Genomic DNA, 25,412 nt, shown 5'->3' on the forward strand with positions numbered 1-25,412 from the left:
AAATAAAGATCAGATCCACCATATCACAGGGTTTGTTTTCGGTTTTGCTTAAGACTAAGTAACATATGCAAGAGTTAACCCACAAGTTTCAGCAGCAGATTTGTGTTCTGCTAAAAATAGATAGCACATTGTTTAAAGAATCCCAACTGCGATCACCACCGTGAAACAGGTGAAAAAATATAGGACTTACACTTTGTTGCTAACAGTTATGCAACCTTTTTCCTACTGAGGATAGCAGAAGCACTACCCAAGAGATACCTTTAAAAAAAAAAAAATCCCAGTACTACAGAAAAGTGAGTTTTAATAAAATCCAAAAACCCCCACATGTACAAACCCTAACTTGTTAATGGTTTAGTATTCGTGCAAGTGTTGACAGTTGATATCGTGCCATACAGCCTTTCAAATCTACAACAGCTGCTTTATACATCTTCTGGACATACTTGCAACTTGCAAGTTTGAGAAATCACAGGATGTGACACCAGATTAGCTTCTCCAGTGATAATTTTTTATGCTAAAAATTTTTTTTTATGCTAAAAAATTATTAGTCCCTAAGGCAGTGAAAGCAACCCTGACCTTCAGTGTTTTCTTCCACACAAACCCATTTATTCAAGCATCAGTTGCTGGCTGTAGGTATCTGCCAGTTGGAGACATTGCTTGTTCCTGCTTCTTGGCACTACTTTTTGCATTTGATCGAGCAGTTTTGCACCTAATTGGCATAAAGAGTTTGAACTACGGTTTCTGAAGGAGAGAACTGAATGAAGGATATCGGATTGATGCTACCATCGCTTTGCATCTTGTCTTTTCTCATCTTGTTTGTCCAAATGTGAAAACATGATTCCAGTTAAATTCCGCACAACCTGAGCCACAGCGTGAACGACATCTCACCAAGCCTACGCACACAACCAGTGGCAGCGCAGAATAAAAGAGCTGTTGGACTTGGAGGTTCTTACGACGAAACACTGAAATACTCCATACACATAAAACAGCTGAATTAAGATTGCTATGAGACCTTTAACTTCAAATTTACTCCCCAGCTTGTATAAATCTCAGCTGTAAACAGTTTAAGTGCCCAGTTATAGGGCAATTAGCATATTTTACTTCTTTTACTATTCTATCACATTACCTTGTAACTTGGTTACTATATTGTAGCAGGCTAAAATAGCACTTTGAATAAATCTCAATTAAGGTGGCAAGCGAGTTTTATAATTTTCCCTGTTCTCTGGGGGGAAAAAAAGAGAACCAGACCTGTTTGAAATATAATTCATTTTCTGGGCGAAAGTTACCATGTTCTCTCTACTTAAAGGTAAATCATTTTTGAGCAGCTAAAATGGTTTTAGCCGATTGCAGGCAGCTGAGGAAAGTGAAATACAGTTCTCACACTGTACATTTACAGCACAAACTGTGTCTGCTTTTAAGCTTTAAAAATCCGTAACATTGATAGAGTTGGATAAAGAGCTCTGAAATAGCTCAAATATCTGCAATAATTTTGAGGTAAAAAAATAGTTCTTCTTAAAAAAAAAAAGCCCTATCCAAACTACAGGTTCTTAATAGATGCTTAATTCATTAAAAGTCTGAACAGACCTAAAGGGACAACACCAGTTGCTTCAAGAACTTGTTACTAACACTTGTCAGAATGTAAGGAAAAGTCTTTTTAAGTATGACACTCTTCTTCAAATGTTCTATTGGGGAAAGATGCAAAAATTATTATTTTTTGTAGCTTACCAAAATTTTAGTTGAAATAAAAACCTGAAGTCTAACTTAAAATGCTAAGTTAAATAATGGAGATTTTACCAGAGATCTGAGCCTTCTTGGTCACTTATTTAAGATAAGGATTAAGGGCAGAGAAGAACAGAGCAGCATATGGGTGCACAGTGGCCAGGACAAGCACATTATTAGAAGTACAACAGTACCACAAAACATGTGAAGGCAGCAGAATAGTAAGAAACCAGAGAGAGGACCTGAGGGTGCAGAGGCAAAGGTTGTTGGCTGCTCCACCTGCACAGTGGATGACTCAAGGTTTTAAATTAGCCCTTGGGAGGCAGGGAAAGGGACAGGGCTGGTGCATCTGCGCTCTGGGAAACTGTCCTATTTGTGGCTTCCTGAAACAGGGTCTTCAGCTACCACGTACACGTAGCGGCGCAAGCTTGTACATTGACTTTAGCGATCTCTACACCGCCCTGAACCAGCAATCAGACCAGGTCTGTTGTGCTGCACTGTTCTCAGTTCTCCTCCTGTTGGTTATCCCCTCCCTTGCAGTTTAACCTGCCCAGACGTTCTCCACCCACAAAGCCAACTAGAGGAGGAGCCAGAACGTAACTGGTATTTCTTTATTTCAGCCACTCTTTGGCATCCTTTTCATGTCCTAAAAAATGCAAGAGAAAGATCTTCAGCTAAATGTGTACCAGCATAGCCTCTTCATCAACAGCGGCACCCCAGCTGAAGATTTGACCCAAGCTAGCTAAAAATAGGTATACATTACCAAAAGTAAGAGGGAAAAATGAATGGGGTTCCTCCATCTGAATGTTACAGCGTTACTATGAAAGACCCCTTTCTGGCAGCTTGTTTAAATGTGTTAGTTATAGTACTAGCTTCTTCAGATCTTCAACAGGTAAGTCTTATAAAAAACTCTGTTAAACCGAATTTCTCATAGAACATTTTTTTTCTTAGCATTTTAAGAACAAAATTAGAACTAGCTTTTTCAAGCAACTTAAATTCAAGGTTTTTTTTATGCAATCGCATTTACATCATTAGCTAGCGTTATTTTTCCTGTTAATAAATTTTCCTCCCTTCCAGTTCAGAAAGAAGTGCTCTTACAAGCACTTAATAGAATAATAATACAAGAAGTACAAAAGCAAAACTACTACCGTAAACTATACTACTTATCTCTAAAATAAAAAGCAGTTCTCATAGGTTGGAATACTTAGTTGCAACATATAAAATCTCATTAATATCAATTCCACTCTTTATGTGAAGACTATCATAAGAGTTACTCTGATTTTCCCTTATAAAACAGATTATGTTAGAGACCAGCACATGCTAATGATTCAGACCATAATCTGATTGGGGGGGGGGGGGGGGAACAACAAACCAGAACAGGAAAAAAAAGGAAAGAAAAAGAAATTCCTACCTTTATGATGTTGCAGTCAAAGAGAACATAAGCACATTAGCAGGGAAGAGGCATTTCGCTCACTACTTCGACAAAGGTAAACACGCCCTATCTACAGAACTCTTTCAAATTCTTCAGAGACCCACCCAGCAAAGCTGCACTTCAAGATTTCTGACTGAAGGCAATCCTGATGTCATGTGTATCTACTCGGTGAAACTCAGGAGTAGTAATGCTGAGCGCCTTCCCTTGCGCTTGTTTCGACATAGTAGATGAAGAAATGTTTGAAGTCACATGGTATTTTGTTGCACGATGAGAATTCGTCTCAACTTATATTGCTCTATATATGCACGGGAGGATGCTGCGTCTCCTGATTGTGCAGACAAGGAAGCCCCAAACGCATCACTTCACACTGACATTTTTAGATGCGTTATTAGATGAAGTATGTGTTTTCAAATAAAGTTAGAGAAAGGTTTCTGCTCCTGTTGACCAGCCTCAGGAATACTTCCAGCTTCAATCAACTAAATGGCTTACAGAAAGTGTTCTAGTTCCTCACAAGATATGAAGTGGAATTTTTGAAACTCCTAAAGCAGAGAGAAACATACACTGAGTGTATGTTTGTTAGAGATACCATACAAATATCTAAATTTTACTTAACCCTATGTGATTTTTTTAATTTTTCTTTTTTTAAAATTCCATGACTAAGGAATAAGTCATTCCTCACCAGCTCTCCCCAGTTTCAAATAATAAGTAACAGCATTCAGAAGCGTTGGCATTACCTAGCGTTCTGGTGGGCAGGACACTTTAATGTTGTTTGAAAGCAAGGAGAGAACCTCACTGACAAGCCAGGAGCAGAGAACCTCTTATTAGCCCTTTCTTCCTGCTTGCAGTCAGCAAACATTAACCCATTAAATAGGAACAGACATGTCAAAGTTGAACCAAAGTTTCACCTCACCCAGCATACTGGCTCTGAAAGAAGCTAATAGCAGATGGCCACAGAAGAGCACAAGAACAGAATAAAGACAAAATAGTAACTGATGATACCCCCAGCCTTCAGTCTGGGGCTCACAGACTTCCTAAACCACAGATGGTGTTTATGTAAATAACACTGGAGAGGTTTCCCCCCCCCCAGCCTTAATTTCCCCAACTCCTTTTGAGTATATTGAAACTTTCATCATAATCCATAAGACTGCAATAAAAGAAGACGTGACCTAGGCAATATTTGGGTCCTGTTCATTTACTTCCCTCCAGAGAAAAGTTTGGGGTTGTTCATACAGCTTTTTTTTTTTCTATTTTTTTTCTTTTTGAGGTATTCTATTTTACAGCTATTGCAAGTCTTCAGTCCTTCCATAAAACTGAGAGCTGTATTCAATAAACTGATGCACAAGAGGAATATTAAACATGAAGGATTATTTCAGAAAGGTGGTATTATGGCTATGCTGTTGCTTTAAATTATCTCCATACTGTTTCACATCTGAACCACTAGTATGAACCAAGCAGAACATTTAGGAACACTTTGCCAATTAGGAAAGCCTAGAGCAAGCTGATTCATATATCACTTGGCTAATGCTGTGCCAGTAATGTAATAGGTAATTGGCAGAAACACCTCTTTCTTATGCCTCAATCCACGATTTCTTCACTATTACGCTAAATTGCAAAAAACACATTTGTGTGACTGGAGCAAACGCGAGGCTGCTACAAAGAATAAAATGGGGAAAAAAAATGTTTTTACATACTTTTTGAGGAGCATTTGTTAGGTAGCAGTCACCACCTGCGTAGGACTCTATTAGGAGATTAAGGATATTGCATGGTAAATAACAAGCTAACCATACCCTCTTGATCAAAGCTGCCCACTGACCTTTTGATTATCGCTGCACTTTCATAGTACTTATCCTTCAGGTATCTTGAATTTGAATGCTGCAAAAATGAAAACCAAACAAAAAAAACCCACCTTAACCCGTACATCTCACTGGGGGGGGGGACGGGACGGGAAATCTAAGTGTTACTACTCCTTACTTGCAGCATAACATCTACTCAATCATAAGACAATTAAACATAACTAGATAATGGAGGCATGTATTTGACCCAAATAATTATTTCACATATCATTGGAAACTATGCGTAAATTTTCAGTGAAAAAAATACTAGAACAAAACAAGAATTAATCACAAAATTCACTTCTTTCCGTTTTCCAGCCAGTTAAACACACAAATTACAGTGAATCCACACATTGGATGGGAGCTTTCACCTGAGCTTCTAAGCAGTTACATAAGAAAGATTATAGTATTAGTTAACTTTCTCAGTAGAGAAAACCTTCTCGGCAAATCTTTGAGACTGTATTAAATCTTAAACTTCTACAATCAGAGCTGTTGTCTATGCTGGCACCTGCTAGGGGAAGGAAAAAAAAAAAAAAGAAAAACAAAACCTAAGGGTTTCTTTTGTTTTCCTTTATACAAAAAAAGTAAAATTCATCTGGAGAGCCCACAAATAAATGTTCTAAATAGATTGCCTATTAGTATCTAGTCATTTTTGCTAACTGATTATCTCAGCAGCAGACAGTTAATCAAATCTCAGTCATATGTATACACAAAGTAGGAATCAGTTTGATCTAATAATAATAATTGGGACTCTGAATTCTCTTTTTACCAGCAGTGAAACCCCTCTGCTTGCCATCTGGCATTCCTTCAAGATTAAGGTAAAACACCCTTGATATTCCTATACTTTCTGCTCCTCAAGAATCAACAAATATCTGAAAATGCATCATCCCAAGTCACATGTTCAAGGACATCAATAACATAACTCATCATCTTGCAATCTAGTTTAAAAGCTAACCTCCACTTCTTCACATGAATTCATATCTTCTCCTAATATACCAACATTCCCCTACATAAAAGGGATTAAGAAGTCCATTTATAATCTCTCGAAAACCTTCTCCTCAAGACCTTTCTTATAGAATCATAAAATCATAGAATCGTTTAGGTTGGAAAAGACCTCTAAGATCATCAAGTCGAACCGTTAACCCAGCACTGCGAAGTCCACCGCTGAACCATGTCCCTACCTACCACATCTACACATCTTTTAAATACCTCCAGGGTGCCTGACTACCTTCACCTTCTTTCGGTGAAGAAGTTTTTCCTAATATCCAACCTAAACTTCCCCTGTCGCAGCTTGAGGGCGTTTCCTCTCGTCCTATTGCTTGTTACTGGGGAGAAGAGACCGACCCCCACCTCGCTCCAGCCTCCTTTCAGGCAGTTGTAGAGAGCAATAAGGTCTCCCCTCAGCCTCCTCTTCTCCAGGCTGAGCACCCCCAGCTCCCTCAGCTGCTCCTCACCAGCCTTGTGCTCCAGACCCTTCACCAGCTTCGTTGCCCTTCTCTGGCCACGCTCCAGCCCCTCCATGGCCTTCTTGTAGTGAGGGGCCCAACACTGAACACAGTACTCAAGGGGCGGCCTCACCAGTGCCCAGTACAGGGGCACTATCACCTCCCTGGTCCTGCTGGCCACACTATTCTTGATACAAGCCAGGATGCTATTGGCCCTCTTGGCCACCTGGGCACACTGCCAGCTCATATTCATTCTTACTAGGAAGTATGACCTGATTCATAATCCATACAGGGTTTTAAGTAAGGAGAGGTTCATTCCTAATTAATTAATAATGCCATCTGTCATAATTGAAGACTAGATACCTGATTTTGATCAGAGCAAGCATTAAGGTAATACTTATCATACATGAATGCCACTGCAGAACTAAATCAGGAATACACACAATTTGAACACATAGGCTGAAATCTTCAAAATGCTTAAATCTTTTTAAATTATTGTTTCAGAACTTGGTTCCTGTGAATTTTAATAAGAATTAGAAAACTCAATACTTTGAGTGTCTGGGCCTTAATAACAAGAATGAAGATGACAATTGGATAAAAAGGGGATGCCAGTAGTAATACTGGAAGGATAAAGACAGTGGAGAGAAGTGAAGGAACACTAACACACTCTACTGCTGACCCAAGCCGCCATCACTTCACTAAAATGCAGAGAACAGGATTATTAATAGGCTTCAAATATACCTGAGGAAAAAGGCTCCAGGAAAAGACATTGACATTACCTGGGGACTGCTTTCTGACCAATTTCTCTCGCACACTTAACAACTGAGGGACATGAATACCACGATTATGCTATCTCTTTCAAGTTGTTACAAACTCTTGGCTGTATTTCATTTAAATAGTGAACATACAGCATATCGATAAGGCTCCAGGACAGCAATTAAGAATGCTCTCATATCCAGAGCCACAGAGGTGTATGCGTGATTTAGTGAAGAATTCATCTGGTCACAGTTTGGTCAGAATTCTTTATGCAAAATCCTAGTCTGTTTTGTCTTTAAATTATCCTCAGTGAGTAGACTTTTTTTTCTTTCCCCTTGATTTAGCATCACCTTGTCCATACTTGTCAAATTCACCTTTCCAATGACCAGAAACACTACAGCAATTGAAATATAACTGCATATCTATACAAGGTAATTTCACTAAGTATATTCTAATACATTTGAAAAAGTAAATTTAGCAAGAGGAGTAACTTCGATTGCTTATATTCATAATAAGCAGTGTGTTAAAACTTGCGTGCTACTCACAAAATCTTAGCAAGAACCACTGTATCTAAGGATTGACTTCTATAGTTCACCCTTTCCACTCCAAATACAGCACTGCTAATTCATGCAAGTAATACCCCTGTGTGCTATTACTATCTTAAGATGGAGGAGACTAATACACAAAATCTTCTGGCTGCAACACTAGAGACTTAACAATTAGTTCAACCAATTCATTCAGAGAGTTTTTAAATTCATTTTCAACAGTTCAAATAATATAGGACCAAAAAAAGATGCCTTGTTGATCCTTGGAGCTAGAAGCACTGGTTTAACAACCATATGAAAATAAACCGCAACAATTTGTAACACTTGCATGTAAGACAACGCTGCAAATGTTGTTTGATTACATTACAAGAAGACTTTCAGAGCGTCAATCTTTATCCATCCACAGAGAACAAAAGTGCAAAATATGAGCATTTGCTTGGTGAAACTGGAAGGGAATCCCTTTGATGCTTCACAGCCAGCAATTCCCCGCTCTGCATCAGCTCATAATTGAAAATTACAGAAAACACGGGCATCATTTTGGTCAATATTTTTAGCTTAGGTGAGGAAACACTCGTTTAGAGGGACCAATATTCTGCTGAAGATGATCAAGTACTAGATTCTCCCTTGAGGAGATAAATAATTTAAAAAAAAAAAAAAACTAAACAAAACCAAAATTGGTTGAGTTTTCCATTTACTTCATAATAGGTCTTTGCCTAATTCTCACAGCAGCTGTAGTGGTGTCAGCAGAAAGAGAACACCATTTCATTCATGATTTTCTTGAAGAATATAAATACTATGAAGGAAGCCAAGTGCTGGAGGTAAGTTTCCAGAAAGCATTAATTTCTGTTTCAGGTAGATCACTACATGAAATAGCTATAAAAGGTCTGTAGTAACGAAGTTACTCTAAGAGCTGACAAACTCCGAAAGATTACATTTGAAGATAAAGCTAGCAAGCAAAGGATGAACATTGCGAACGCAGAAATAAGCACACAGGCTTTTGTCATTTGACAACAAATCTTTTTTACTTCATCAGTACATGCTGTTTTGCAAAATAGGCTTCCAAATCTTATCCATTGTTTTCTATGTAGCTATTACTTCCTTCAAAGTAGCTACGGACATTTGGAAGCTCTTTGAAGCTCCACAGAAAATCTTTCAGGTTTCAGCTCTCTAGCACCAGGATGAGATGGGGCAGATCTTCGCACAACTATGATTAGCTGCTAGAACTCCTGACGCAGTTTCAGGATATGTACATACAAACCTTCCCTACAACCTTTTAAGGAAGCCAACATTCAGCAGTGCAATTACTTCTGAGGCTGTGTGCGCTACTTTTTCGAACATCTCACAATTTTTTTCAAATCTTCCCCTTGAAAGGACATTGCTAACTGACAAAACTCAAGTTTTTGCAGCACAGGTAAGTAGGAACTAGAAATAACTAAGGATATTGTAATTCTTCATGCAAGCTTTTCACCACAAACTATATTGTTGCATTCCTTCCTTCCTTGGTATATGTAAACCAGCAGCAAGCCAGCTTATCTATTAAGGGTATCTGACAGTTATCAGCAGTAAACTCATTTGCACAACAGAGAGCAGGATTATTAATAGGCTTCAAATATACCTGAGGATTTGGAAAAGCTTAAATCCCCGAGATGTTTCTCAACCAAGTCCAGGTCCATGCCTGCTGTTGAGCTAGTGATAGTAAACGACCACCTACCATCCATTCTGACACCTACAACTGGCTTCCATAACAAAATTCCAGAGTGAACCAGACAGCCTAAAAGAGTTGTGCAAAATACAACAAGAATTTACAAATTCATTTGGACAACTCTTTAAGGGAAAATACACAGAAGTAAAGTTGTAAGGACCACAGTATTTTCACTCCTACTGACACTGAAAGGCTGTGATAAATACTTGATACCAACTTCAGACACCATCCCAGATTGACTCTGGAAGAAGTACAAACAACGCTTATCCTGCAGTGATAAACCAGGGAACAACCAAGGCTCCTTATTCCCAGTTTTACAAGAGTATCATAAGTATAGAAATTCTCAAGGTTGGTTTTTATTCTTGTATTACAGGATTAAAACTTGTATTACAAGTCTTAAAACTAGAATGGAAAGCAATCATAAAACTATTGGATGAAATCCAGTTTGACGAACCACAAGCATGGAACCACCTGGATTCAGCTGTAATTGCAATCAAGCTCTACAAATATTCAAGTTCAAAAATATTCTTTTTAAAAAGCACATCCTGTAAGCAACTTCTAGTGCTAACTGCTTACCTCATTAAAGCATAATTTATTCTATTGATGTTGAAGGTAAACTCCTCAAAACAACTGCACAGACATAAATGGAGACTGTGGACATTTCAGGGTAAGTCCTCAGACAGAAAACTGTCTCCAGACAGGTCACCTGATTTGTTCTGTGTCTTGCTTTGAAATAACACAAGAAAACTTGTTAGATATCAATATCCAAAGGTAAGGCACATCAACCTCCTAGTAATAACCGACCTACTTCCTAAGTTCTAATTTAACACTGGTAATAGGTTCTGCAGCTGAGTTAATTTGCTCTAGCTAACGAAGTAACAGCCCTGACTAAAAATTTTAGATAGTAAAAACTCAAGCCCAAAAATAAAAACCAAAAACAAAAAAACAAAAAACCACCTCAAACAAACTCCAACCACCCCACCTTACATACTCGCCAATGGATTAAAACACAAATTCTTTTGCAAGGTGTTTTCTTTGTGCTAGACTTTGTGACTATAGCCATAGAACTACCAGCTACCTTCACTGCTCACGCTCATTTTGTGTGCAATTAAAAAAAAAGTTGACTCACATCAGTTTTACTCCATCTCAGGTCCTACAGTTGATAAATGGTAAAATATCAACACATTAAGGTATCTAGTTGCCAGATACAAACACATTTACCCATTTTTACCACTAAAATATTCTGAGAATTAAAACAATGGCTTTCTGAGAAGCAAAACATGTGGCAATGATCACTACTAATAACCAACTGGGCACATAATCACCTTTGTGCCTGGAAGAATTAAATACAGTTGGCTCCTACACTTCTTGCTAAATTCTACACACTGTTCTGTGATGTCTAAACTTTTACTTCAACGAAGTTTTTACAGTTGCAGTAATCACTGACAATATGACTAGCACTTAACAAAACTGACATTATCTCCCCATTCTACCTTTCCCATCCTGCTTATCTTATCAGTGCCTGAGAAATACTGTAATTTAGATACTTCCCACTGGCAAAGTATAGACCAAGAAATGCTGAACAATACTGTTCAGTGAAAACAATGAAGTTCCTCAGTTAAAATAAACTAGTCAGCAAAGGCTAGATTAGAAAAAAGTGAGGATAGTGGAAAGAATTTCACTGAAATGTAAGTACCAACCTACTTTTAAAATTGTGATCTTGAGAAACTCTTGCTCAACTGCTTTGCCAAATGCACTTCCCTTGTTTGAACAGGAAAGTTCCCAAGTCGTTTAGAGTTGCATCTTTGAACATGCCCAGAGGCATTTTATTCCTGACCAAAGTGAACAACTCGGCATTTAGAGCATAACCAAGTTCAAACAGTAAAGAGAAACCAAGCATTCTTCTGCCCTGGACAACTCAGAGGTTAGTTCTAACTAAAGTAACTATAAGCATGAATGGAAAAGTTTCGATTCATTGACATTCTCACCCACTCCCATACACAAAAGTTATCTCATGAAGAAAGCAAAGCACAACTAACACACAGAATATTCAGATCTCCTACATGCCAGTGAAGGGGATCACTCTTTCCTACGTAACTGTCATCCTGAAAGACTAAGACTGAGGCTCAAACCTTCCTGTCTGACAATTCATACCGTTCAAGTGTCTCTGGAAAGCACTGGAATTTCCAGCTAAATTATCCCATAAGCTTCACCTAGTTTTCTTCCCCTCCCAACAGTGTTGATTCACCAGTTCAGAGCTCAAGACTAATCTAGAAGATGGCCACGGAGATTTGGGGGTCAGTCTCACTTGCTCCAGAGACTGTTCGTCTTAATATCTATTTTAATTTAACACTAAATAGCTATTTAAAAGGAAGACAGAACTTACCTGGTTCTCAACCAGAATAGAGCACTTACCTTCAACAGGCGATCCTAAAAGGAAAACCGCTTCTTACAGTTCTGATGAGGTCTGAGATTTGTACAATGGTCCCTGTCACCTGTACTTTCCCATTGCCTCACCCTTGTAAGATCATTGCAAGCTGCACCTTAAGCGTACCAACATCAGGTGGCTTCCTGCTAAGCGCACACACTGGTTTGGATCCTGTTCTGAACTAACTCTCCCCAGGCAAAGTCTTAGATGCTTACTTTTCAGGTTATTCAAATTAGACCTAATAAAAGATGTAAGTGTAAGAATTTAAATTCGATATCCATCTCACTGCAATGCAGACACTTAATTTCTACTTATCTGTTTCTGATTTAAGAATTTTATTAAGTACGTATTCTATAGTTATATAAAATACGTAATGGATGCAAGGAATTCTGTTGGAATTTCACTTCTGTGTTACCCAAGCTTGATTTTAGATATCATGCTCCACTAAAATGCTCTATAAATAGGCAATATATGCATTAGTCCCACATCTATCTTTCCTTTTAATTAAAGGAATATACCATAAAATATTAAGGAAAACTAAATTCAATTTTCAGTGAAATGATAGCGCTGTTGATTAAATCAGGCAAACAGTAAAAGCTAAAAAAAGTACATCCTAGACATCAGTTAAGCACTTCAGCCAAGAAGAGTGTGGCATGGATTATTGTGATCGTGGCAGCACACCTGAATGTCCACTTAGAGCAAAGCACCGATGCAGAACACAGTATAAACACCAGAGCTGTCCCCAGCTGAAATATTTTATTTAGCTCAACCTCTAAGCAGTCAAGTATTGCATTAACACTGCACTGTAGCCCATAAATCACTACCAATCTGGCAATGACTTGATCTATAGAATGACATTAAGTATAACTGACAACACTTTAAGTGTCATATATTGTTGATATGCTTTCACATTAGTCATTTATTATCAAATTTTGAATACCTAACAATTAATCCTTACATACCATACACTGACATACATACCATGAAGAAGCCCAGGACCCTAAGGTAATGGATCACATCACTGAATGCAACTGCAGATTTTTAAGGTGTCAACCAAAACCACATTTATCCTGTTTCAGGTTGAATACACTGACAGGTGCAAGAGGCATGAGCTTTACAAGTCATTAATCTCATGGAAACATTCCCTAGCGTACTAGTTAAAAAAAGTCACTAGAACACTTTGGATTATTGCTGATTCACGTTCTTACTGATCTTCTCAATGTGGCTCAGTAGTTTCAACAACGCAGACGGATTATATGGGAAAAGATTTCTTCTCTGCAACCTAGAAATAGCTTTTTGCAGTTCTTCCAAACATTTTGTTGATTTGAAAAGCATTATTCTTAGGGGAACGATGTTATCCGAAGACGCTATAGAAGTCAAACAGGATGAGGTATTAGATCCCTTTTGTTTCAGAGGCAACACTTCAGACTTGAGTGTATTCCGTTTATCATCTGTGTAGCTGCAACCGCTTTCCCTTACCCTCGTCTCATCCTCATTATTTAAAGGCACCTGCTTTGTGTTTACCAAGCACTCTTTTCCCTCTGATTCTAATTCAGAGTCTTCTGAGCTGTCATAATCAACAAGGCTTTGAAGAGAACCCAGCAGAGATGTACTATCAGTGCATATCAATGAGTTAGACTGGTTAGACTCTGCAACTTCATTATCACCCTGCTCTGTTGTAAACACTGAGTAATTGTGAGAAGAAGTGAAAGATAACGGCGTCTGTGGTTCTGGTTCACAACAAGCATTTTGCAAACTCTCGACAGTCATACAGCTCTGGTTTTCTTGATGGGGTGGCTTGACAGAAGAAACTGATTGAAAAGTGCTATGTTTGGTATCAAAATGGTTACAGACATCTACAAACTGATGCCAGTCTTTTCTAAGAAGCTTTAAGTACCTTACCAAGTACTCCAGAAAGCAAGTTTCTGATGAAATCAAAAAATCTAGAAGTACTGTGGAATCAAATGCAATTTTTTCTAGAAAAAATAAAAAGATACAGTGAGGATTATATCCACTTGCATGCGTAAGGAAGTTCCAGGTTTCCTCCTCTTTTTGGCTTAAGTTATCTGCAGCATCATGCCGTAACCTGAAAAGTAAGTCATGAAATGGATTAAAATTCAATGGAAGTTTACAGTCTTTTTAAAAACACGTATGTCCAGAAAATGGTATTCTTGCTCTTTTTTGACTTAGTCAAAAAGTAAAATCCCAAAAAAGAAGTTTTTATATTAGAATGAGAAAGAATGAAGGCAGGTGGGGCTAGGAGATCAGACAGATTAGGAAGTCAAAGCTTTTAAAGCAGGCCTTCTTAAACAGCACTCCTCCTTAGGAAACATTCTGGAATAAGCAAAGTTACTTACAATACATTAATTGTTATTTTAATATTTTGTAAACCCGAACATAGATTAACTTGCAGGATGCTAAGCACATTGGAAGAGAGTGGCCTACTTTTATTTCGGTGCCTCAGAAGAATTGTGCGTATCTAAGATACTGCTTGCAATATCTTCACATTTGAAGCTTGAGGGACCTTTTATAAATAAGGATAATATCTTGTATGGTAATTTAAACAACAACGAAGCAGTGAATGTCCAGGGCAAATTCAAGAAGAACGCATTTCAGTTGTTAGCAATAGCAGTTTTTATCAACCAGCTAGAATTAACATGGGTCCAATCCTTTGAGGGCTACTTTGCCAGAAGTCCCTGAATTCTTAAAGTTTAATTATGACATGCCATTCTTGTCAAACTCTCAGTGTTGAAAGAAAACAGTCTTACCTTTTATCTGTGTCTAACCACTATTTTAGATTGTTAAGTCAATTATTCTGAATTACAGGATATGATAACGTATTTAACAGGAAACTGTTGCACAACTCCCTCATTTCAATCCAAAAAACACTTAATCAAAATATTAGCAAAGTTAACTGCTCTTACATCACACATTATTACATTGCCCTGAGGTTTGGAGGTTTTTTTAATTATTAATTTTTTTTTTTTTATACAAAAGTAATCAATGGAAATTACAATAACCTCACTAAATTACAATTCTTCATAGCTCTGTCAAATAAAATGTACACTAACCTATCAAATTTTAAATAAATGAGTAATAAAGCTTTAGCAGCTTCCCACATATCATCATCTTGCTCTATGAAAATCAAGGAGAGCCATTCACAGTGATGTACAACTGGGTGAGACTGTGGGGAAGACTTCATATGACTCCTCCAGAATATCAACAGCTGGGACATGGAACTCTGAAAGTCTCCTGAAAAAAAAGAAGTAACCATGAATTTTGCTATACATTTTTTTGTTACTAAACAACATACACTTTTTATTTTTTGCATTAACAGTGGATAACATTTCATGAATGCATTTATCGTTCCTTAGCTCAACAGATTTAACACAGCACCAAATTTTATAGATTAGTTCTTGCTTCTTGGTACCAAAGAAATCAAGAAATATTTTGCAGAAAACCATAAGCAATTATCTAACCTTAAATTAAATGTGAATGGCTGCTCTATTAAACTGTAAACATACCAATGTTTAGATGCCAATGTTAACAACTATAAATAACCTGCAGAAAATTAATTTACTCATTATATATAGGACTCTCCCCTTACCCCCCCCCCCCCCCCCCCCAAGACAGATAAAACTTAAGGACACAATTTATTCATCTAACAGCATTCTTCATCTCCCTGGACAAGATTATACCTCCAAAAATTTGCAAATATCAGGACTATACCTACACAGCTGGGATTTATACTTTCCTTTAGGTGCCCAATTAGGTAGCTTCACTGGCACATCACAAACTGAAGAAAGGTGAATTGTAATCAAGTCAATGCCAGAGATTTAACGATCCAATATGAGCACCTTGCTGAGATTTCATCTCAGGTAGTTCTTCCCATATGAAATAACTGTAATGTTTTGATAGGACTGAAGCTAAATCCCCCCAGTGTGATTCACTGTAGAACTTAACTGCAATGGTCTATAGTTGATGGGAATAAATTGTCATTTCTACAATAAAACAGAGTATGAAGCTTGTGGTATAGCCATATTCTTTATAAAACAAATTCTTTATGAATGATGTACGTTTGCAAGTACATACAGGCTTGGGATAAAGGTATCTTCATGAGATGGTCTAAAATCCTTGCCGGAAGGATTAATGTAAGCAGCATTTTTCCTGCAAATCTTCATTTTTCCCCTCCCTCTAAACACTGCACTCTTGGATGGGAAAAGCACCTCAAAATTTATGCCATTTTAGTGCAGCAGCTTACTCATAAAAATAACTTTGTATTCATATGACAGACAGACTCTTCCCCTTAAGTCAAGAAACTTACCTCTTCAATACTAATGACATACTACAAAAAGAAAAAAAGATTCTTTACGTCTCAATGTAGGTATCAATTTTTTATGTACCACAGTATACATTCAACATTTAGAAAACAGAAAAAGTATAGTGACGTATACCTTTACCCCTAAGGTGCTCCTTAAGTAAGAGCTGTAATGTTGCTGGAAGTACACTATGGCTCGAAGAGCACAGTTACATCATTAATATAAACAGTGACTACTGCTTTTGAAAAATTTCCTGCAACATGGGAATCAATTTTACTTACGAACCCATCATTATGTGGTTTTCCTTAATATTTGACTTTAAGATTTGCTTTTCCTCTTAGCAAATAATAGGAACAGCAAATTATCTTTGTTATTAATAGTTGCTCTTCAGACTGAAATTCTTCTCTATAAATCAAAGCTATCTGGAAATTACTCTCAAAATTGAAATGAATTAAAGTTAAGCCACTGTAATTCATGTTAATAAAAAAAGATAAGATCAACCAGCTTCCCGGAAGGGAAGTTAGCAGATTAAAGCATTTTGGTGCTTGTTTTAACCACTTAATTTAATGTCACTAAAATAGAAGCACCATTCCTTTCAATTTGGAATTCCTCTTGACAGCTGGGGTATTTGAATCTAATTAAAGTACTCATTTTTGTGTCATGAATCTGGAAAAGAAAGGAGAATTTTTTTCTTTGAGAAAGAATTTTCATAGAGACATCTAAAATAGATTTAACCTACATTTTTTTCTATTCACTTGTTCTTAGACAATCTCAGTGTCTCTATATTTTTCAGGAGTAAAATATTCTCTACAAATACTTTAAAAATGCTGAGAACGCAACTGGCATCACAAATATAACATCTTCCAAATCTGGAAAAAGTGTCAGAAGCTGTCTTGCAGAAGTCCGTGGCTCTTTTGCACAGTCAGATGAATTAAAAATTGATTTTATGCTTGCTACATAGTGTAGAAATATAAAAAGTAAAATAACATTTACACCTAGAACTTGTATAAAAAATGCCTCCATATATTTAGGATGCTGTAAAATTTCATCCTTGTTTAAAAAGAAATATAAATTAGTTTTTACTTTTTGCCACATCATCAATTGGCTCACAACAAGGAACAACCGTTCTTACTTGTATTTGACTAGAAACTCTGCTTCAGAACGGCCTTTCCATTTTTGCCATGAAGCCTGTAATCCAGGGACAGCGCGCTGCTTTCATCATAGAATTTGCACAGTCCACGATCACATGGCTTAGCATCAGATGTGCATCATGTGCCTCTCAGATGTAAAGAGGCAAGCGGAAAGATGGGATTCCAAGGGTGTCTCTCACCCCACCACTTCAATATAGCACAGGAGAAGACTACTAACTGGCTACCAACCTGACACAGCAACGCATCCTCTCGCGTCAGGAATGCAAGTTACACAGCATTCCCTTGCCGCCCCGCCGCCTGCCTTGTGGCATAGCTCTAGCACAAGAGCCAGATCTGCTGTGCTACTAATCCAATTCATCTATTCAGTAGGAGAAACATACTCAAGTAAGCAGGTATGAAAAGTATTCCTAACACCTACTAATTCAAAGAATTAGACCTATAAGTCAGGGGGAAGAACGCAACCACTATACTCTACCAACTCCCGTAATTTTCCTGTCTTTTACTTTACAGATTCATTACTTTTATCTTCTCTACCACTGCTGGGTTTTGCCCTGACATTATTTGTCCGACGGTAACACCTGGTGCCTTCAACCAAGATAATGGTACTTGCAGGTCTACCTCCACATTAGACAACAGAACGAGATATCTGCTGTTCCTTTTAGTTCTCCACCCTCAATAGAGTAGACGCTTGTGCTATGGCCTCTCTCCTTTCCCAACTGGAGAAGAGCCTAGTGTTCCTAAGCTGGCTCAACTATTTCAAATATTAACACATGTTCTTAACAGGAAAAGTTTTCAATCCCAAATGCAGCTGTTCCAAGCCCCCCATACTGCAGGGCTATGGACAGGATAAAATGCAAGGCGACAGCTAATTAGGCAGGACACAGTGACAGCAGGTTTCCTGGGTGGGTCTTCTCTTTCTTCCCTCCCACCACCACTAATTCAGCTGAATTCTATTTACAGTCTTAATGAGCTGTGACTACAAACATCTGAAAGCTTTAAAAGTCTTGCTGCTTAACAAACAAAACTAAAAGAGACTATTACCTTTGATTTCAGCTTCTGTAGCAGAGTTCTGAAACTTGAATTCCAGTGCTTTAAGCACAACCAGACTTAAGGCTCTGAGAACAGTTTGGTCAGAACTACCTTGAGCATCTTCACTGCCTCCAAAGTAGCTGGCCTTTTCGCCGAGCGGGATCTGATCAAGCCAAGTCAAATTCACAACCTGCAGAACAGCATTACTCAGTGCAAGCATATCCTCACATGAAGATGGGTTTTGTAAGAACAGTGATCCACTTTTACCATCTTCTCTAGACTTGTAAAGGACACATTTTTTAAGGAGCATAATGAACAACTTCTTGATTAAATAGTGAATTGATGAGCTAATGAGGTTCAGGACATAAGAAACTTTCAAAAACAATACTCTCTGGCATCTGAGCGGTAGTTCTAGTTCAATTCTGGAAGCCAAAAGTGCTTCAAGCAGATCTATAAAACTGATCAAATTGTTTGCAGCTTCAGAATAAGGTGAAGTATAGTGGTGACTGTCAAAATGACGGAACAGAATGGAATCATAAAATCCTTCAAGCACAGCATCAAGAGGAGCCAACAACTTCTTCAAAATACCTACAGCAACAAAAACAACATTATGGAGCTGGAGTGTAACACAGTCAGGTAAATCATCAAACAAGCAGGAAACAGGTGATTGTGACTATTCTCAGTTTTTCAGCATGTTTAAACCACTACATTTTTAATAGTACCTTGTCACCCTCTTTATAAAAAAGGAAACAGGTGTTCCTTAGACAAGCTGCTCTAGATGAGATTACAAGTAACATTTCCCCCCCCTAGTGGGCACTCGTGTGTCGATACCATCCTAAAATTGCTACAGTACCTGCTTTGGGTAAAACTTTATCCTTCAGTATGTCCTTGATAATAGCTGTGAGAGTCCACAGACATTCTGCTATGTGGGTATTCACAGGGAATCCTGAAAGAGTCTTCAGACTAAAGGTGAGCCAGGTGACATTTAATGTGTTCTAAGAAAATGAGTTAAAAAAAAAAAATAATCACGTATGCTTTACAATTGCTATGCAAGTTAAATTAAATCATAATACAATGATTTAAAATTGTACATTAAAAAGATTCAAATGTAGGCACAGACAAAACACGGGTAGAAACAATATACTGTCCAGTGCCTTTTAAGTATGCAGGCCTCTATTTACAAACATGAAGTCAACTATGCATGCAATAGAAATTATCCGTATTTTCCAGAAAGGGAAAAACAAACCTTCTAATGTCACGTGACCTACCTAAAATCAGGTAATACTGTAGACAGACCACATCTGAACTCATAATTCCCAGACCCAGACAACTTTGCAAGAAGTATTACAAACATTTCTGAGAGAAATCTATATTCAGAGATGCTACTATGGAGGCTACAATACGTATTCACCAAATACACAGCAAGTAAAAAAACCTGAAGTATTTGGAATATTCAAACAAGAAAATACAGAAAAACATTTGATTAACTTTCAATAGGTTATTACCTATTTTCATCTACTGCATCATCTAACAGATCTCAAGTAACTGTAAAAATATTGATAGCATAGATTATCAGGCTTTTTAAACACCTCTATTGCAACCTCAAAAAGAGTATTTCTTGTCCTCTAGACACATCGTACCTTAAAATAGTTTCATAAAACTCCAGAGTTTTATATATAAAGACATTCCACCTCACATTACAAACTTCTGTTACACATCTGATCTCCTTTCCTCCTATACTCCACACCCCTCCTAATACACTTGAAATACTCTCTTGGAATATTTATTACATATCTTTCCTATCCATCACTTACAACCCAAAGTCCCATAAGACACACTTTATGGGTGAACTATCGCACCGTATGATCTTGTATAACCTTCATGTTGTTCCTGATACTGGAGCTAAACGCACTTCAAAAAAACCACGCGGCGTTTTGAGGGGACTAGCAGTCTGTGCGCTGCACATCAGCAGACTGCAGACGCGCCTTTCAGAGAGCTAGAGCAGAGTAGATACGCAGGCCACAGATGGAGGAAAGGAGCAGTTCTGGTGTCGCTCTGTGGGTCTGCTCAGGAAAGGAGCCTCTTCAGAAGTACTTTTCGATTTTACAGTAGTCATATAGTGACTGCTTTTGTGCCGTATAAACACTATAAAAAGTTGGCTCTAGAGTCAAATGGAACAACTTGAAGGCACATATTCACTATGTCATTTTTTTAAGCTGTGAAAAGTTACGCCATACTCACCTCTTCCTTCAGCTGGAAATAAACAAGAGATGCTAAACTTTTTGAAGCCATGTGAGATAACAGCCGATCATCACTACCGAGCAGACAAATCTGCAGACATGTAGAAAGAAAGAGTATCTAAGGCACGTTCCTTTTTTTTTTCCCCCCTCCTTTCACAAAAATCTTTCAAAAGTTTATAAAAGCTTACCAATTTTGAGTCAATTTTTGCCTCCTTCAGAAGAAGGATAAAGATTTCACAGTACTTCTGTCTCATATTGAATTCAATTTCCTGGGACTCTGCTTTAGCAACCATCATCTTGATCAAGGTTAACTGAAGCAGCATCACTTCTCGTGGACAGAATGAGGAGTTCATGTTTGCAAAGCTATTTGATATATCATCTGTTGTAGGGACAACCACATCTGACATATCGGTGTCCTGATGGCTCCTAATACCATCATTAGTAGATGGCAGATGCATCTGATTACATGATTCATCTCTTTCTGGTGACTGCTCAACATGCAGATTAAGTAAAGAGGTATAATGATGGCTTTCCTTTGCTAGTGGGATGCCTCCCACTACGTCCTTATACATCTGCTGCAGAAGAGAGATCTTCATTATGAGAACATTCAATATTCCAGAAAATGTCGTATGTCTTCACTGATTATTCACGGTCACTGCAAATCAGCTTCGAAGTTATTTTTATCCAGTAAGAGAAGTAGAAGCACTATTAGGCATTGCTCTTCTAAGTTACCTAGAAATAAATATTTTGCTATTACTGAACTTAACAGATAACTAGAAAGATACAAAAGAACAACACGCATTTTTAGCATTAATACTACCATTAGTCAACTTATTTTGAAAATACAAATTCACTGCTTAAAAACATCAAGAGTGATAGTTGCACAAAACTGTCCCAGTGAGACATCAAAATGATACCAGAATTACCACGCCATGAAGAAGTTTACAGTTCCAGTCAAGGCTGACTATTGCTAGGGACCACTTCTGAAAGATATGAGAACTTGGATCAAATCTTTCTTTACATTGCTAAAACTACTAAAACCTCATTTCTTTTGTGACAGATTCCTCCAAAAGCAGCCACAAAGTTTCAACTGCAAACTTTCATCTGAACTGGCAATGTTTATTGCTCCACTAAGGCTGGATACGACAACACCTCTCAAAAAACACAGAAACCGAAGGACAAGTCTTGTCTTCTGCTGCACATAGGCTCAAGGCGAGTAGCATGAATATACACGAGGGGAGAAGTGAGCTCTTAATATAGTAAGGAGGAGCAAAGAATTCCTTTACATCTACATGTGCAGAACTCTTACTCTGAGCACCTACATCTTGAAACCGAAAAAAGGTTTTCAGATAATGCAAAGGACCAACAACGCCACAGGGCTGGTCTCAAGGGCCCAGTGACCGAGAAGTTTAAAATTAAAAAATACTTAAAAAACAAAGTGTAAAACTTATTAAGAGCCAATAAAAATACTTAACCATATTCAGGAAAGGTATAAAAATCTTCATCACCATGTCAGTGGAACATTTCTTTCAATCACAACACTGGAACATTCCCTATAGCTTAAAAAGAAGAGCTACTAAGAATTCAAATAACTCTTTAAAGTTTGAGCACCTAAGCACCCACAATTTTCTAATGATTATGTAAATAGCTAGACAGATATATCCCCCCAGAAAGCAAAAAGGATATACTTAAGAACATCAGATCTTCCCATCTATGTATCAGTTACACCTGCATTTATCATCACACCAAATATTTTAAATTATTATTGCTTTTTAGCAGAATATTAGAAAACAATTAAACTATAAAATTCAGTATATGAGGCATTTTTGTTTCAGTTTGTAATCGTCACAAGTTTTTAAAACACTATCAAACATTGATATTTACACCTTCATTTTTACAATTTGATTTTTTAACTGCAACTGAAGTATGCATTGACAAAATGGCTTCCCAAAAGTACAAAGGATTAGAGGCAGACCAAGATCTGCTACCCAGACTCCTCACTTCTTCCACCATCAGGCAGTATTTCCTTCAGAAGAGAGTCTAAAATTAGAGAAGAAGAAGTTGCCTGCAGGGAGTGATCTACAATTCACTCTGGTGTGGTATTGTTAAAGACACCTTCAGCAACGGCTGACCTGACATCTCCAAAATGTTCTAGTACGTTCTTCACCTCACCCTCAGCTGATAGAACTAAGAACCCTCCCCCATCCTTTCCTATAGTCCACATTTTAGATGTTAAGAATAAATCTGATACTTCAGACAATAAATTCCTCCTTCGTTTGCAAAATCTATTTGGAATTCTACTTGAGGTGGAAATTTATGACCTGAAACCTCGTAAAATTTCTTCAGAAATCACTCTGAATATTTTATATAGCTATTGTTCCTATCTTAAAGTTTTATTTCTTCCTAAATGAATACCTAATAAAGTAAAATTATCTCAACACATCTACTTCTGTGTTCAAGATCAACTTGAATTATCATCCTACATGGTAAATGAACAGATATCTCACGCACAAATTCATACGATACAGCAAGGCTGTTAAGGCAGAGGAGATTTAGAACTCCTCTAGGACATGCACGATGAGATTTTACCTTCACCACATGATATTGGTTGTGCTTTCCCTGATCCTACCATAATACATTTATATTATATCATTAATTTGCAGAACACTTTACAAAAACATCTATAAGAAATGTCTCACTCACACATGACAACGATTCATGAATAGAAGTCATTAAAGGAAATGAAATGTGAGGGTGCTTATTTTGAAGAAATTTACTTCAGAGAAGGGGAAAATGTCAGACAATGCCTAAATTTCTTTCAGGCATAGTAAGAGAGCACAGTGAAAAGCTCAAAGCTGAAGAGTAAAGAAAAGCAATCATATTCATACACAAGAAATGACAAACTCCAACCCTTACTTGTATTATTTATTTGAGTTATTCATGACAGCATCTAAAAACCAATTATGGTAACGCCTCACAGTGCCAGACTCCTGCATAAACAATAGGAAATAGTTCTAAAAGCCTTAAATATAGACTGATCAGGCAAAAGACAGAAAGGAAAAATACACAGAAAAAACCCAAATAAATACTTTGCTATATGTTATTTTCATGACTACTTTAGTTAGGCTTTAAAATCAAAACCAAAGTCATGTGGAGCTGCAAACAGAATGAGAGAAGAAACTTGATGGAAAAGGAAGCAAACAACTGGAGATGAAAACTCAGATGGCAGCTGAAGCCTATAAGGTTTAAGGACCATCATAAACCAAGCAAGTGAAGTTTAAGTGGTTGCAATTATAGAATATGTGTATTTCTACAAGGTGGGATACTTAATTTAGCGCAGTCATAGAAAGCATTGATTTGACTGGGCTGACATTGTTGCTGTCACATTTTACTTTTTTTTTACTAACACAAATGGCTTACGATGACACACAATTACTCAGAGATATTAGTGAAGATCAGAGCTATTGTCAGGCCTCTGTATTAGTCTTTCCCTGTTATATATACTCTTAAATGTTAATTGCATGAGTAGCCACTAGGAGAAAACAAACTATCCAAAAAACCCCTATTTTCATTAAAAAATTAAATCAGATAAAGCAAAATGAAACCACAGTCCATGACTTTTGGGTATGGGTCTGAAGGCTCTGGATCTCCTTACAATGCAATGGTTGAATCATTTAAGAAACAAAACATACTTTGGACTACTTGTACCTGCAATGACTTCGTAGGCTCATCTCTCAGTAAAGAATATGCTTCCACTCAGTGCTGAAATACTGTAAACGCCTCTAAAATAATGTCAATTCCTTCCAGAGGTTGCAAACAACCTCTGCTGCGAGCTGCCCAATCCCTGACTGTTATCCTTGACACCTAAGCATGCCAGATGCTTTATCTGCTCTTCTGCAAGCATCTTTAGCCACTAGAGACAGGACCGGACAGACCCGATCCGACCTCACTGGCCCCTTACTGTACCTCTCACTCTGGCGTTTCAGAAACGCCCGCCCTGGGTTACCGGTAGGAAGACCTCGCTAAAAGCGACGCTGCAGTCTGACAGGGCCGGGAGGTGGGAGCACGGACGTGTCTGATCGCTGCCCCAAAACAGCCGGCGCGGAGAGCTGCAGGCCCTCCGCCCCTCACCCTCCTCCAGAAGGCCCCGTCAGCCTCCGCAACCCCCTGCCGCCGGCCTCAGGGCCAGCCGAGGCCTTCTGCGTCGCCTCTGATCCCCTCCCGCCCCTCAGCCGGCGCGGCTCCGCGCTCCTTCACCCGCCCAGGCCGGTCCCCAGCCCCTTCACCCCGCCGAACCCCCCAGCCCGCCCGGCAACCCGCCGCCCCCCGGCCCGGCTCCCCTCAGCCGCGCGCCCCCTCAGCCCGCCCGCCGCCAGGCCCCGCCCCTTCCCCCGGAGACGAGCGACCGCCCCCGCCGGGCCCCGCCCCTCGCCCCCAGGCCCCGCCCCTCGCTCCTGCCGGGCCCCGCCCCTCGCCCCCGCCCGCCCCTCGCCCCGCTTAGTCACCCCGAGCCGCCGCGCACACGGGCCCCTCCCCTCCCCGTCCCGCCGCTAGGCAACCGCTGCTAGGCAACCGCCGCGCCTCACCCGCCCCCGGGAGACAGGGCGCCGTAAGGCCCAGCACTCCTCCGTCAAAGCGCCGGAACCGCCGCGGCCGCCCCCTTTCCCCTCCCCTCCCCTGTCGCAAAGCCCTCCCCCTCCCCCGGCGCCTTTACGGCAAGGGGGACGAGCCATGGGCGGGGCCGCCGTCAGCCCGACGCCCAATCAGACGTGGCGGCGGCGAGCGGTTGGGGGCGGGCCCAGCGCGGCGGCAGCGGA

At 38.9% G+C, this 25,412-nt stretch overlaps 2 protein-coding genes across 6 annotated transcripts in view; both read right to left on the reverse strand.

Annotated features, from left to right (window-relative positions):
- Positions 1-12,916, reverse strand: part of CERS3 (ceramide synthase 3) — a gene marked incomplete at its 3' end in the record, with an annotated part of 50,809 nt that extends 37,893 nt beyond the window's left edge. Inside the window, exon 1 of the mRNA XM_082321338.1 lies at positions 12,838-12,916. The remainder of the gene's footprint in view (positions 1-12,837) is intronic.
- LINS1 (lines homolog 1) lies at positions 12,604-25,261 on the reverse strand. Of its 5 annotated transcripts, none has more exons than XM_082321334.1 (8): positions 25,182-25,261; positions 22,071-22,154; positions 20,784-21,327; positions 20,597-20,686; positions 19,209-19,350; positions 18,368-18,943; positions 14,928-15,108; positions 12,604-13,942 (listed from the first exon to the last, which is right to left on the reverse strand). In XM_082321334.1, the coding sequence occupies exons 3-8, from the start codon at positions 21,189-21,191 to the stop codon at positions 13,042-13,044; spliced, it is 2,298 nt and encodes a 765-aa protein (XP_082177460.1). In that variant the 5' UTR covers positions 21,192-21,327; positions 22,071-22,154; positions 25,182-25,261; the 3' UTR covers positions 12,604-13,041. The 5 variants fall into 5 exon arrangements, with proteins under 5 accessions (XP_082177460.1, XP_082177463.1, XP_082177459.1 ...); XM_082321337.1 differs by lacking the exon at positions 25,182-25,261 and adding an exon at positions 24,304-24,822 and having other exon boundaries at positions 14,928-15,105; XM_082321333.1 differs by lacking the exon at positions 25,182-25,261 and adding an exon at positions 24,304-24,822.
- Positions 25,262-25,412: the final 151 nt, after the last annotated feature.

This window comes from Platalea leucorodia (assembly GCF_965183815.1).
Source record: "Platalea leucorodia genome assembly, chromosome: 9".
NCBI lineage: Eukaryota > Metazoa > Chordata > Aves > Pelecaniformes > Threskiornithidae > Platalea > Platalea leucorodia.